The sequence below is a fragment of the Aedes albopictus genome, chromosome 1 (assembly GCF_035046485.1).
Source record: "Aedes albopictus strain Foshan chromosome 1, AalbF5, whole genome shotgun sequence".
NCBI classification, from domain to species: Eukaryota; Metazoa; Arthropoda; class Insecta; order Diptera; family Culicidae; genus Aedes; species Aedes albopictus.
This window is the reverse complement of record NC_085136.1, coordinates 53,694,937-53,708,688: the sequence shown is the minus strand read 5'-3', so window position 1 is coordinate 53,708,688 and position 13,752 is coordinate 53,694,937. Positions and strand designations below refer to the sequence as shown.

The 13,752-nt window shown below is 36.8% G+C and overlaps 2 protein-coding genes across 3 annotated transcripts in view; both read left to right on the top strand.

The window, feature by feature from the left end:
- Positions 1-12,253, top strand: part of LOC115256613 (uncharacterized) — a 289,353-nt gene extending 277,100 nt beyond the window's left edge. For both annotated transcript variants that reach the window (XM_062844556.1, XM_062844555.1), the window contains one exon: positions 3,558-12,253. In XM_062844556.1, the coding sequence (XP_062700540.1) occupies positions 3,565-9,636 (6,072 nt within the window). In that variant the 5' untranslated portion in view covers positions 3,558-3,564 and the 3' untranslated portion in view covers positions 9,637-12,253. The remainder of the gene's footprint in view (positions 1-3,557) is intronic.
- The window catches only part of LOC115256349 (uncharacterized), a 73,282-nt gene that overhangs the window by 22,238 nt on the left and 37,292 nt on the right, over positions 1-13,752 (top strand). The gene's annotated exons all lie outside the window — the stretch shown is intronic.

Genomic DNA, 13,752 nt, shown 5'->3' with positions numbered 1-13,752 from the left:
TTACAAAGTTTTACACAAGGCAGAATGCGAAGATAGACGTCTGTTCTCTGTGCTTGGACGTCTGTTCTCTGTGACAATATGTTTCCACCAGTTTCTGCATATTGTTCGTGCAATTGAAAATCGGAATTTTTGACACGCGAAAATCGATGTTTCTCCTAAACCGTGTGTCGGACGTACGTCGGACACAGTGCGCTGGATAGAGGGCCAGGTCCGCTGTCCAGCGCACTACGTCCGACGTTAGCTTTCACGAACGGATTTTGAGAAAATTCGATTGTCGGGTGTGGGGAAACTTCGGGTTTCAACCGCGACGACAATACATTGGCACAGAGAACAGACGAACATGCTCGAACAAAATTGCTTGAAAATCTTGTGTAAAGAAAAAACAAGCTCAGTAGCGACATCGACGGTGACTTTCCCACTCAAAAACATGTTTCGGCACCATGATGACGCTTTCTGAAGAAATATTTCACTAGCGCACCTTTAAATTTTCCTGCTCAGATTCTGAGCTGTATTTGCTTAAATAACAAGATGTATATGATTATTTCACTAATCCAGCAACAAAATTTGAGCAACCCATTGATAATAAGTTTCATTATTTTCAATAAGAAACAAGTTGAACAAGAATTCAATTAATGTTTTCCAAGTAAAACCAACACATTCTCTTGGTGGAACTATACTAGGGTGCACACTTGGTGACACTAGCGCCAAAAGGTAAAACAACGGCAAATTTGTACCCCGATTCGAAATTTGACAGCGCCGCGTAATGGCCACATTCCCAGTTATTTCAAAACAACCGTTGCAATGCTTTACACAACTGCACTACATGAGCTTGGACGTCTGTTCTCTGTGATAGGGGGTAGGCGAAATTTGTTCCCAGTTGACAGTCAACTTACACCCATGGTTCGTATTAATCGGGGAAAAGCGACCGCACTGATCAATGTAGAGATAAAGCAGTGGCTGTGAATGAGAAGCGATCAGTTTGATAACGAATTTTATGGCGTATGGAAGTTTCATGCGCAGCTCGCGTACGGGAGTTTCGAATTGGTTCCGTGTTTCGCCGAATTTCACTGCCAAGCGTGCGGATACAATACCATGTAAACTAAACAAGATTGCCTTGCCTAAAATATTGCAAAATACAGGCTAATTGGGTGGACAAGCTGATTATAAGTGTGTTTCTTACATCCGCCGATTTTGAGTAGGTATCATGCATTCCTTTGTTATGCATTTTATACGGATGAGAAAAGTCATCTGTCGTTGCACAAATGCACGTGGTCATTAGTTTGACTTTTAAGCGAAGCCGTGTTATAAAGTGGCGATGAAAACAAGTTCATGTTTAATAAACACGGCACTGCTCAAACGTCAATTTAGATAGCTCGTGCATTGATCCATTCTGATCATTCAGGTGACATCGACGTGATGTTAGATTCTAATGTTTTATCTGTTGTTAGATGTATGCTGATGTTTCAAGCAGGGTCGTGCAATTTCGAAAGGAAAACATGACGTACGACGACTGTAGCAAATCGTTTCCCATGCGAACGGACTGCTGTGATGCTTCATCTCTCACACAGCAACACACTCGTTCGTTGCTGCTACAGAAACAAGTGTGTATGAAACATGGGATGATACACTTGGATTTTCGATTCATTTATGAGTCATTGAAATACTTCAACATGCTAAAAACACTATTTAAACCACATTTTTAAATAGTGGTGCACGCCAATAGAATGATAAATATGTTTTATGAAAGAGGATAACGAATTCGACCACTTAAATTCAATTAACCGGCGCCCGTAACCATTGAGAGACTAGCGCGCACCAGTGAGACACTAATGCTCTGACGGGTGAAGCACAAGCAATGCGACCGGGTGGGAGACTACCGAGTGCTACGATGAGTGGAAAAGTTTTTTTTAACGACCGAGTCATTAGAAAAATGTATGAAACACTTGAAGTGACTCTTTCAAATGTTGCATGAAAGTGTATCATTGAAACGAAATTGTACGCCCCTGGTTTCAAGCTCTCAAGCAAGCAACACATGACATCAATATGAAATTAAATTCTAATATAATGTTTGGTGTCCTAACATGTATTCTGATGTTATAAGTGAGCAACACTCGACTTCAACATGATGTTTGATTCTAATGTAACGTTATTTCCACCTGTCGTTAGATGTATTCTAATGTTTCAAGTGAGCAACACTTGACATCGATATGATGTTTGATTCTACACGCTAAAACTGCTCAGCACCTAAAATGTGTAAGGCCTACTCATAAGTGCATAATTTCCAGACCACACAAAAATGTGTAACAGTTACACATTCTAAAAAACAGCTCGTGCACTCTTCAGATGCAAAATTTCGATACCTTTTTTGTTTTCCAAGGTCACTAGTAAACCTAGCTAGATTACCGTACAAAATATTTTGCTAATTTCACGATTTTGCGGACGCAGGAGCTGATTTTATGAATGTGCAAGTGTTACACATTTTTTGTGTAGTCTGGAAATTATGCACTTAAGTGCTGAGCGGTCTAAGCGTGTAATGTAACATTACATCCATCTGTCGTTAGATGTATTCTGATGTTTCAAGCGAGCAACCCTTGACATCAATATGATGTATGATTTTAATGTTACATTACATTTATTTGTCTTTAGATGTACCCTGATAAAAATATACAATAAAATCGCCATAAACTTCCATTGAATAATGGTAAAGTTGATTGTTCAACAACAAATCATATTGTGTACGTATTTTCCTGCTGGAAATTATGTATTGGAACTACAATATGTGCACAATAAAATGAATTGCACTAGAGATTTCAATAATAAAAACACCATAAATTGAATGGTAGTTGAATTTGCTCCAGAAAATTTGGATTTTTTTATGGTAAAGATACATAACAACCCCCATTTTCTATTGTAAAAGTGACATTTACAATACATGCTATGGTGGAAAACCATAGGGTCTGTTGTTACTCTATCGTTTTAAACAATTGAAATCATGGTAACTACCATTCATTTCAGCGTGTTGTAACAATACATTCTGTTGTATCTCTATGATCTTTTTTATCAGGGTAGTCTGATGTTTCAAGCGAGCAACAGTTGAAATCGATATGACATTTGATTTTGATGTAATATTTGAAGATGTTGTCTTTGGATGTTATATTATGTTAAAATCAACATCACATTGAAGTTTGACTTTAATTTTACATGTAGATCTTATGTATTACTGTGTACTTAGATGTTTCATTGAAGTCTGAGTACATTAGCAGAACAACGATATACATTAAATGTTAAGGTTTTATAGATGTGTGCTGATGTTTTCTACATAATAATTTTATTCGGGAACGCCTGAGTTGTTTGGAAAATAAAATGATTACAAGATTATTATGGGTTTGGGAGTTTGTTACATTTAGGCGTTTGGGATTCGGGTGAATGTAGCAGAACGAGCGTTACGTCATTTATGAACGGCCACAAACATCAGAAAGGGCTATTCTGCATACTTGTTTCAGTTGTACTGGTAATGGAAAGATGCTATACAAGTGTTATATATTTTTTCATTTCAGATTCAGAATGGCATGCTCAAAACTGGATGTCATTGATCCGGAAAGCACAGCTCTAGTGACATACGAAAGCAGCATCAAGTCTGGAACTCACGGCGATGTGTACCAAAAGCAGTTAGCCCAACTTCTTTTGCTTAGGCTGACTCGAGAAGAGAGGGATTTCAACTTGGCTTACGAACTGACATCCGCGGATAAGTTTGATGACGTGGTGCTGTACGATAAGGAAGCTAAACAATGGATTTTTCTACAATCAAAACATGCCGACGGCAAAGATTCAAAGATAGATCTAAATGGCTTGCTTCCAGAAGCAAATCGGGAAAAGGGAGATTTCAGTTTGTACAAATATTTCACTTCGTACATGCTGATTCGAGACAGGTTCAAAGGCAAACATAAATTTCTGCTGTTTACCAATAAAAAACTTGATGAAAAGTTAAAAACCGCAAGAAATCACTTGTTGATCGATGATCAAGAAGTACACGAATATCTTCGCTTTACTTTTGAAGGGGCAACGCACAAAGTTCTCACACCGACTGAATCGACAATCCAATCTATCATGGAATACGCCAACAAAGATTTATACGCCCTGAAGGATGCTATAAAGGAGCTTTTTACTAAAGGAATTATTACAAAAGAGTTGCAGAAGTACAAGGCATATTTGAGGAATATTTTAAATGAGTCGGAAAACAATCAAATATGTTTCAAAAATTTTTTCAACGACTCATTAATTTTCATTGCTAAATTATACAAAATGCTTCAACCAGAGCTACAAGATCTCAAACCTATCGATAAACCAAAAGCACTCGATATTAAAGAAGTAGAATTTGTTCATTCAAGCTGCCCACCAGATGAAGGTCAGGATTTCGAGCAACTAATTGACGCCATCAAAAATGTTTTCCGCACCGGAATTGTAACAGATATTTTGAAAAAATACGAAAATCTTATTGCTTTGATTCTAACAACTGCAAACGGCCAGCTAGCATTCAAACACACTTTCAATCGTGATGTAGTATTTAAAGCTGAATTGTATCGATTGTTAAAGAATGAATTATGTGCCATGAATAAGGAAGTTACTACGAAGCAGAAACTGTTCGATGGGAAGGATTCACGGAACAAGCACCATTCATCATTGTTCTATGTGGACGCATCTGATGTGAGAGATTTTTTTGAGCACCTCACATTATCAGTGCATCAACCGGATAAGTTGGAACCCTTCATCGTCGAGGAGTTGCACTTGTGGATGAAGCAGTGGCTGCGACCCGACGTTTTAGGTAAGCTAACCGAAGTCGATGATAAAAATGCGGTGAAAGATTTGGACGATTATTTTGACGCAGCGCTTCAGTGCGAACAAGGTAATTGTAAACCATACTTACGTCAAGATTTTGCTACGCAGTATTTAAACAGGTTACGGTCCAAAATTGAAGAAATGTATCCGATATTGCATGTAACCAATCAGTTATATATTAACAGAGTGATTACTTTTGAAAAAGAGGAAAAAGAGGTGCACCAATCAGAAACCTTGAATGCTCCCCAATTAGATGAAAAAATACTATCTAAAATGAATCGCGGTTCCAGAAGATTTGATTCACATATTAATAACACAAGCATACCTTTGATCCAAATGACTAACAAAAAACCCCATGCCTACAGAATGCTTGTTAGTTCGTTTGTAGAAAAAATGAAAAATGTAGTACATGATAAAATATCGCTTAACAGAGCATACGAGGAAATGTCAGATATACAGTTTGCAGCAAATCTGAAGCATATGTTTTCACATAATCAGTGTTTAGTTGTAATAGCGGACCCTGGCTTAGGTAAAACTGAACTTTTTCACTATGTTGCTCTAGAGCACCAAAAACTTGAATCAGGAGCAGTTTTCTTATTTTACTTAAACAAAATACAAGATTCAAAAGACGTTTTAGGCAATGATTCGTCATTGGATATTCTCAAATCTGCATTATCTCAAAAAAATGTTGAACTCATACAAAGCGTTTTGGATAAAAAAACTGTTGATCATATTACGATACTATTTGATGGGTATGACGAAATTCATGAGAAAAATCGTAACAAAATAGACGATCTACTTGAATTATTAATGAAATCAAAACATATTCAACTTGTTATAAGTGCAAGAAGTCATAAGAAAAGTTCATTGCAGCGTTTTTTTCAGAAACACAATATGAATGTCAGATACTTTTCATTACAACCATTTAGCAGTAACAATATAACTGACTATCTTGCACATTCTTGGAAAGAAAAGGAAGCATGTGATGTTGATCCAAAATTCAATACGTATTCGAAATTTTTAATTGAGAAATTGTATAGCTTGTGCAGAGTTCCATTAATGACCAAAATGGTGTCTGAAATCTACAAATCAAGTTATGATCAGTTCAAAGTATCACCTATGATAGATGAGGGAAGTGAAATAAGCTATCTAGATAAGGAGTTTCTAGAAGTTGAGCATATTTATGAAATATTTATAGAAAAATGTTTAGAAGTAAAGACAGAGGATGCATGCAATGGCATTGGAAAAGTAGATTCGAACAAACAAATTTTGGATGGTTTTTATGTTGACCATCAATTACTGGCAATTAAATTTCTTGATGTTGATGAGCTTAAGTTTGTCTTAAAAATCCCAAAAAACAAGAGAAAATTGGATAGCATTCAAACTTGTCATCAACAACAGTATGAAAAATCCATTCTTGTACAATTTATTGACGATGAAGTGTCTTTCACCCATCATTCATACGCCGAGTATTTTGTAGCGAAATTTCTTTGGGACAATTTTGAATATGTAAAAAACATCATTAAAAATGTTTTGTCTTCTTTTCCGGGAATAAGAAAGTTCTTTATAAGGATAATTGAAAAAGAAGACATTTCATACGTATCTGAAATCGACCAAGAGGCGTCTTTGTTTTCTGAAGAATTTATCTTATGGGCTTGTGAATGTAATGCTATTGAGTTGTTAAAAATTGTACTTTCAAAAGAAATTCAGCATAGACCAAAGGAGAAAGAAATGTTCCAAAGTGCTATCGAAAACGGCAGTGACAAAATATGTTCTTATTTGATAGATGACTGTCAGGTGCATCCCGATGTTGAACTTAATGGTGGACTTGTTCCTTTACATGTGGCCATTGAATGTGATCAAAGACATATAGTTCAGTTACTGATAGAAAATGGAGCGGATGTTAATATTCGGAACGCGAATTCCCATACTCCACTTCATTTTGCAAGCCACAAGGGTCATAAAGATGTTGTGGAAATATTGATTATGGAAAAGGCCAACATTGAAGCATTGGATCAAGATAACTGGACACCTCTTCACTTAGCATGCATGGATGATCGTAAAGAGGTTGTGGAAATATTGATTAGGGAAAAGGCCAATATTGAAGCATTGACCGAAAGTAAGTTCACACCCCTTCATTTGGCATGCCTGAAAGGTCAGAAAGAGGTTGTGAAAATATTAATTAGGGAGAAAGCCAATATTAAAGCATTGGCCATAGATAAGTGTACACCTCTTCATTTTGCAAGCCACAATGGTCATAAAGATGTTGTGGAAATATTAATTAGGGAAAATGTAAACATTGAAGCATTGGATCAAGTTAACTGGACACCTCTTCATGTAGCATGCGCAAGTGGCCATAAAGAAGTTGTGGAAATATTGATTAGGGAAAATGCCAATATTGAAGCATTGACTAAAAGTAAGCACACACCGCTTCAATGGGCATGCCGGAATGGTCATAAAGAGGTTGTGGAAATATTGATTAGGGAAAATGCCAATATTGAAGCATTGACCGAAAGTAAGTTCACACCCCTTCATTTGGCATGCCAGGAAGGTCATAAAGAGGTGGTGGAAATATTGATTAGGGAAAATGCCAATATTGAAGCATTGACCGAAAGTAAGTTCACACCCCTTCATTTGGCATGCCAGGAAGGTCATAAAGAGGTGGTGGAAATATTGATTAGGGAAAATGCCAATATTGAAGCATTGACCGAAAGTAAGTTCACACCCCTTCATTTGGCATGCCAGGAAGGTCATAAAGAGGTGGTGGAAATATTAATTAGGGAGAAAGCCAATATTGAAGCATTGACCAAAAGTAAGCACACACCGCTTCAATTGGCATGCCGGAAAGGTCATAAAGAGGTTGTGGAAATATTGATTAGGGAAAATGCCAATATTGAAGCATTGACCGAAAGTAAGCTCACACCCCTTCATTTGGCATGCCAGGAAGGTCATAAAGAGGTGGTGGAAATATTAATTAGGGAGAAAGCCAATATTGAAGCATTGACCAAAAGTAAGTACACACCGCTTCAATTGGCATGCCGGAAAGGTCATAAAGAGGTTGTGGAAATATTGATTAGGGAAAATGCCAATATTGAAGCATTGACCGAAAGTAAGTTCACACCCCTTCATTTGGCATGCCGGAAAGGTCATAAAGAGATTGTGGAAATATTGATTAGGGAAAATGCCAACATTGAAGCATTGAATCACAATAACTGGACACCTCTTCATGTAGCATGCCAAAGTGGTCATAAAGAAGTTGTGGAAATATTGATTAGGGAAAATGCCAATATTGAAGCATTGGCCATAGCTAAGTGTACACCTCTTCATTTTGCATGCCTGAAAGGTCATAAAGAGGTTGTGGAAATATTGATTAGGGAAAATGCCAACATTGAAGCATTGAATCACAATAACTGGACACCTCTTCATATAGCATGCCAAAGTGGTCATAAAGAAGTTGTGGAAATATTGATTAGGGAAAATGCCAATATTGAAGCATTGATCAAAAGTAAGTCCACACTGCTTCATTGGGCATGCCTGTTTGGTCATAAAGAGGTTGCGGAAATATTAATTAGGGGGAAAGCCAATGTTGAAGCATTGGATCAAAATAACTTGACACCTCTTCATTGGGCATGCCAGGAAGGTCATAAAGAGGTTGTGGAAATATTAATTAGGGGGAAAGCCAATGTTGAAGCATTGGATCAAAATAACTTGACACCTCTTCATTGGGCATGCCAGGAAGGTCATAAAGAGGTTGTGGAAATATTGATTAGGGAAAAAGCTAATATTGAAGCATCGGCCACAGATAAGTCTACACCTCTTCATTTTGCATGCCTGAAAGGTCATAAAGAGGTGGTGGAAATATTAATTAGGGAGAAAGCCAATGTTGAAGCATTGGATCAATATAACTTGACACCTCTTCATTGGGCATGCCAGGAAGGTCAGAAAGAGGTTGTGGAAATATTAATTAGGGGGAAAGCCAATGTTGAAGCATTGGATCAAAATAACTTGACACCTCTTCATTGGGCATGCCAGGAAGGTCATAAAGAGGTGGTGGAAATATTAATTAGGGAGAAAGCCAATATTGAAGCATTGGACATAGATAAGTCTACACCTCTTTACGTAGCATGCCAGAATGGTCATAAAGAAGTTGTGGAAATGTTGATTAGGGAAAATGCCAATGTTGAAGCATTGGATCAAGATAACTGGACACCTCTTCATTGGGCATGCCAGGAAGGTCATAAAGAGGTGGTGGAAATATTAATTAGGGAGAAAGCCAATATTGAAGCATTGGACATAGATAAGTCTACACCTCTTCACGTAGCATGCCAGAATGGTCATAAAGAAGTTTTGGAAATATTGATTGGAGAAAACGCCAACATTAATGCATTGGCTCACGAGAACTGGACCGCGCTTCATTTGGCATGTTTGCATGGTCATAAAGAGATTGTGGAAATACTATTAAGAGAAAATGCCAACGTACACATAACGATTCGCGAGAACTGCACACCGCTTCATTTTGCAAGCCACTACGGTCATGAACAGGTTGTGGAAATATTATTGAAGAAAAAAGCCAACATTGACGCATTGGACGAAGAAAACTGGACACCGCTTCATTTTGCCTGCCGGAGTGGTCATGAGGAAATTGTGAAGATATTATTGAGAGAGAAGGCCAACATTGACACACTGAATGACGAAAACTGTTCACCGCTAGATCTGGCATGCCAGTACGGCCATAAAGAGGTGGAAAAGTTAATGAGAAACGCCATTTGTGCAGTTACCATGGGGTCCACTATTTGTTAACATACTCTATTTTCTCTATATTTTTTTAAAGGTTTTTCTACCAGGTATCTCTAAATTCTTTGTTTTTTTTCGTGGGGTTTTTTTTTCGGAAATTCTTTCGAAAAATCACGGAACTCTAAGGAGTCCGGAATTCCATTCGAGAAATTGAGAATTCCTCAAACGCTTCTCTCGAAAGTGTGTGATGAATGAATTCTTTTGAAAATCCATCCAGCGAATGTTTTTGAAACTACTCAATGGATTTCTGTTACCATTTTCTACGGTATTGCCTCCCTTATGGGATAAACAAAGGAATAAAGCGTTGAATGTTTTGTTTCTAATTTCTGTACTTTAGTAAAAAGTGAGTACGAACAAACATTAACAAAAATAAGGGAATCAATCGGTGCCGTAGTAATCCCTTTGTTTTCGAATACAGGGCTGATAATTACAACTGGCGCGGGTTTTGCGTTTTTCGCGGTTTTTGCGTTTCGTGCGGATCTGGCGCGTTTCTACTTGTCATCGATGCGGATTTTGCGGAAATGATTTTCAAATGCACTTGCTTAAACATGATTTATTTATGTCTTTACCCCGAGATCAATTTTCGGCGGCCATGTTTGGTTAAATTTTATTTTCAAAGAAGTATACAGAGAAATATGGCAGTGACTCGTCAGATCACTGAATCATGGTACACTTTCTGAAATGATGATGGGAGCTTCTTGGTTGTTCTCAATGGTGTTTTTGTGAAATGTTTGCAAAGAATGTCTACTGGAAATTTTGGAGTAATATTTGGGAAAATTTCGTAGCCAACTTTGGTTAAATCTCTTTAAGAAATTCATTGGTTATTGCTGTGTGTGTGTCGTTAAAAATGAATTTGGTTGCTTTTCTGACATAATATGTTCTGAAATTTCTAATATTATGTACTAAAAAGCAGGTATACAAGACTGCAGCGCCGATAAAAGTAGCTAAAAGTTGTTATGAATTGCAAGAAAAAATAGCACGCAAAGTTGTGCGAAAACGCTTATAGATACGTGCGGATGCGTTTAATCAGAGACAAACAGACGTAACACTGTCGGAATTTTCATCGACCACGCTTTTAACGATTATTTTGAATTTTCATAATTGTAGCTTTCACAACCAGAGGCGCGCATAGCTTTTCTTTGCGTTTGACGTTTTACACTGGCGCCTCTTGTTGACGATATTGCACAACGCAGTGATTCGTGAAACATTTCCTCTAGGTGATGGTAGTGACAATGTGAACTAGGTGATGGATTTTCACGAAAATCGTTCTATGTGCTACATCTGTTTGTCTGTGATTCAATCGTTTCGGTATATTCTCTGGCTAATGTACTGGCGATCATCTATGAGCGATTTTGTACAATCTACGGTGAAATGCGCAATATAGAGACAATCTTGCCGGCTGCACAGACAGAACCTTACTAACAGTAGGCAACGGACAACACACATAACACCTAGTGGTCGTACTGCCACACACTACTAACAAAAGCAGATGCAAAACAGCTGATGGAGCTGACTCTCTTAAACACTTATACAGCAAAAATGTTAGTGGGACACTTAAAAAAAATCCACAGAAATTTATCCATGAATACCAGAAACCCTTGAAAATATGGATGAAGTAATTTTAGGATGTATTTCTAAAGGCACCCTTTGCGAGATCTGTTGGACTTTTTACGAAGGAATCCCTAATACTTTTCATAAGGGTATCCATTGAAGGTATCTTCATATACATTTCTTGGCGTTGCATCAGGAAATAATTCTTTCGAATCAAATAGCATTCCTGAAGGTATACTTACAGCACAGGTGTTCATTAAGACATCATTCTGAGCATCTCTGAAGGAGTCCTTCTAGATCAATCCCTGACGAATTCCTCATAATATATATATATAGATGTATATATATATATATATATATATATATATATATATATATATATATATTAGAGTGGGTCAACGTTGTATGGAGAAACTTTAAATTTGATCGTATCAACCCGGAACAAAGCTTCTTCAATCTATATTGGCGCCCAAAACAACTGTGCAAAATTTGGGAGCGATTGGTTGCGTCCCCGTATTCCGCATTGCGATTGAAATTTGTATGGAAGTTAGTATGGGAAAACGTCCTTTTTTGCATTTTACTCATAACTTGAATTCTTTTGTCTAATACCATGTAACTAATGACGTTAAAGTATAGCCTAGGATATGCCGAAAAAACTTTGCCGAAAACCGCAAAGTGATACGACGCTTGTGAAAAAAGTTATTCGCCTAATAACTTAGGCCAAAAATTGATATTTTATTATTTATGTTATTCCTTTACATGTTAAATGTTAAGCACCACTGGGCAATCTGTACGTTATAACTTTTTTCACAAGTGTCGGATCACTTTGTGGTCTTCGGCAAAGTTTTTCGGCATATCCTAGGCTATACTTTACCGTCATTGGTTAGACTGTTTTAGACGAAAATTTTCAATTTATGAGAAAAATGCAAAAAAGCACGTTTTCCCATACTAAATTCCATACAAATTTCAATCGCAATGCGGAATATGGGGAAGCAACCAATCGCTCCCAAATTTTGCACAGTTGCATTGGACGCTAAAACGAATCGAAAAAGCTTTGTTCCAAAAAATCGACTTTGTTATATATATATATATATATATATATATATATATATATATATATATATATATATATATATATATATATATATATATATATATATATATATATATATATATATATATATATATATATATATATATATATATATATATATATATAATAACTAGCTGCCCAAGCAAACTTTGTTTTGGTCACTTGTGGTGGTTTGTCAACTCTTTGAAGCACCGCCCTCGAGATTAGTTTTATTCGATCATGTTCAATTTCTTCCCAGCTCATAAAAAACAGTAACTTTACTGTTTTCATAGTTTTACAAAACGGCAGATAACTTTTGGAGGAAGGAAAAGACATCTTTAATTTTTTGATATGTTATGTATAAATGTCTCAGCTTTCAATTGATGCAAAAAAAATTGAAAATCGGTGGTTGCCATCATGGTGAAAACAATTTTTTGGTATAAAAATTCAAGATGGTGGCCAAAATCAATATGGCCGACCCAACTTTTTATTATTGTATACATCTTTCCTCTTTTCAACAACAATTAATTTTGAGGGGGTTTTTTGGAGAAGCATTCGAGTTATAACGGTTCAAATGAGCCACCATTTGACCAAAATCGAAGGGTCTGCAAAAAACTAACGGGGGGTCCATCAATTTGAGTAACCATATGCATTTTCCTTACTTTTTTTGCGAGGACTCTCTAGTAGTAGCGATCAAAATTGAGCACGAAATACCACGAACCATATCTATTAATAAAGCGCAAAAGTATCTGTCATTGTTTCTGTAGATAAAGTAGACGTTAGGCAATTTTCAATCTGTAATACAAAACAATTGTAAGATTGCATTCATGTAAGTAGCAAATACAGCCGTCGAACGTTATATAAAACTTGAAATAAAGTGCCTTTATAAAAATTTCTATCTTATTTGAACTAACACGAAACACATCCGAAATCGCCCAAAAATTCTAAATTTCCATTGAATTTTATTTTAAGGACAAACGTCTTGAAATCCCACTTGAACAAGCGAACAAATCTCAAGCAGCCAGCTTCAAACACCAGTACATTTTTTATTTTGTTTTTACTCACTTGCAATAAGCCTAAAATAAGAAAATCAGGTACGCTGGTTTACGAAGAGATTTGTGCGCTCATAATCGTGAGTAGGTGCCAAAGTCGGCCATTTTGCGATTCCAACAAGTCTGTCCTTAAGCCCACTCTAATTCATAGAGAACAGACATCCAAGTCCAGTTCCGAAACTGTGTAAGGAATTTAACGGCCATTTGAAATCGGCAACACAAGTGGCAACATCGTGGCGCTGCAATCGGTTAATTTCCCATACTAATTTAATTCACCACTTGAAATGTTTCAATTCACCACTGACTGTGGCAATATGCACGCTAAGAAAAAGTTACTCTAAAATGAGTAAGATTTACACAAAACTGGGCTAAACTGGAACAGCTCAAAAAATGAGTAAATTGCATTTCCAGCGATAGCGCTGGAACAAGTGCAAAAATCCAACTGGT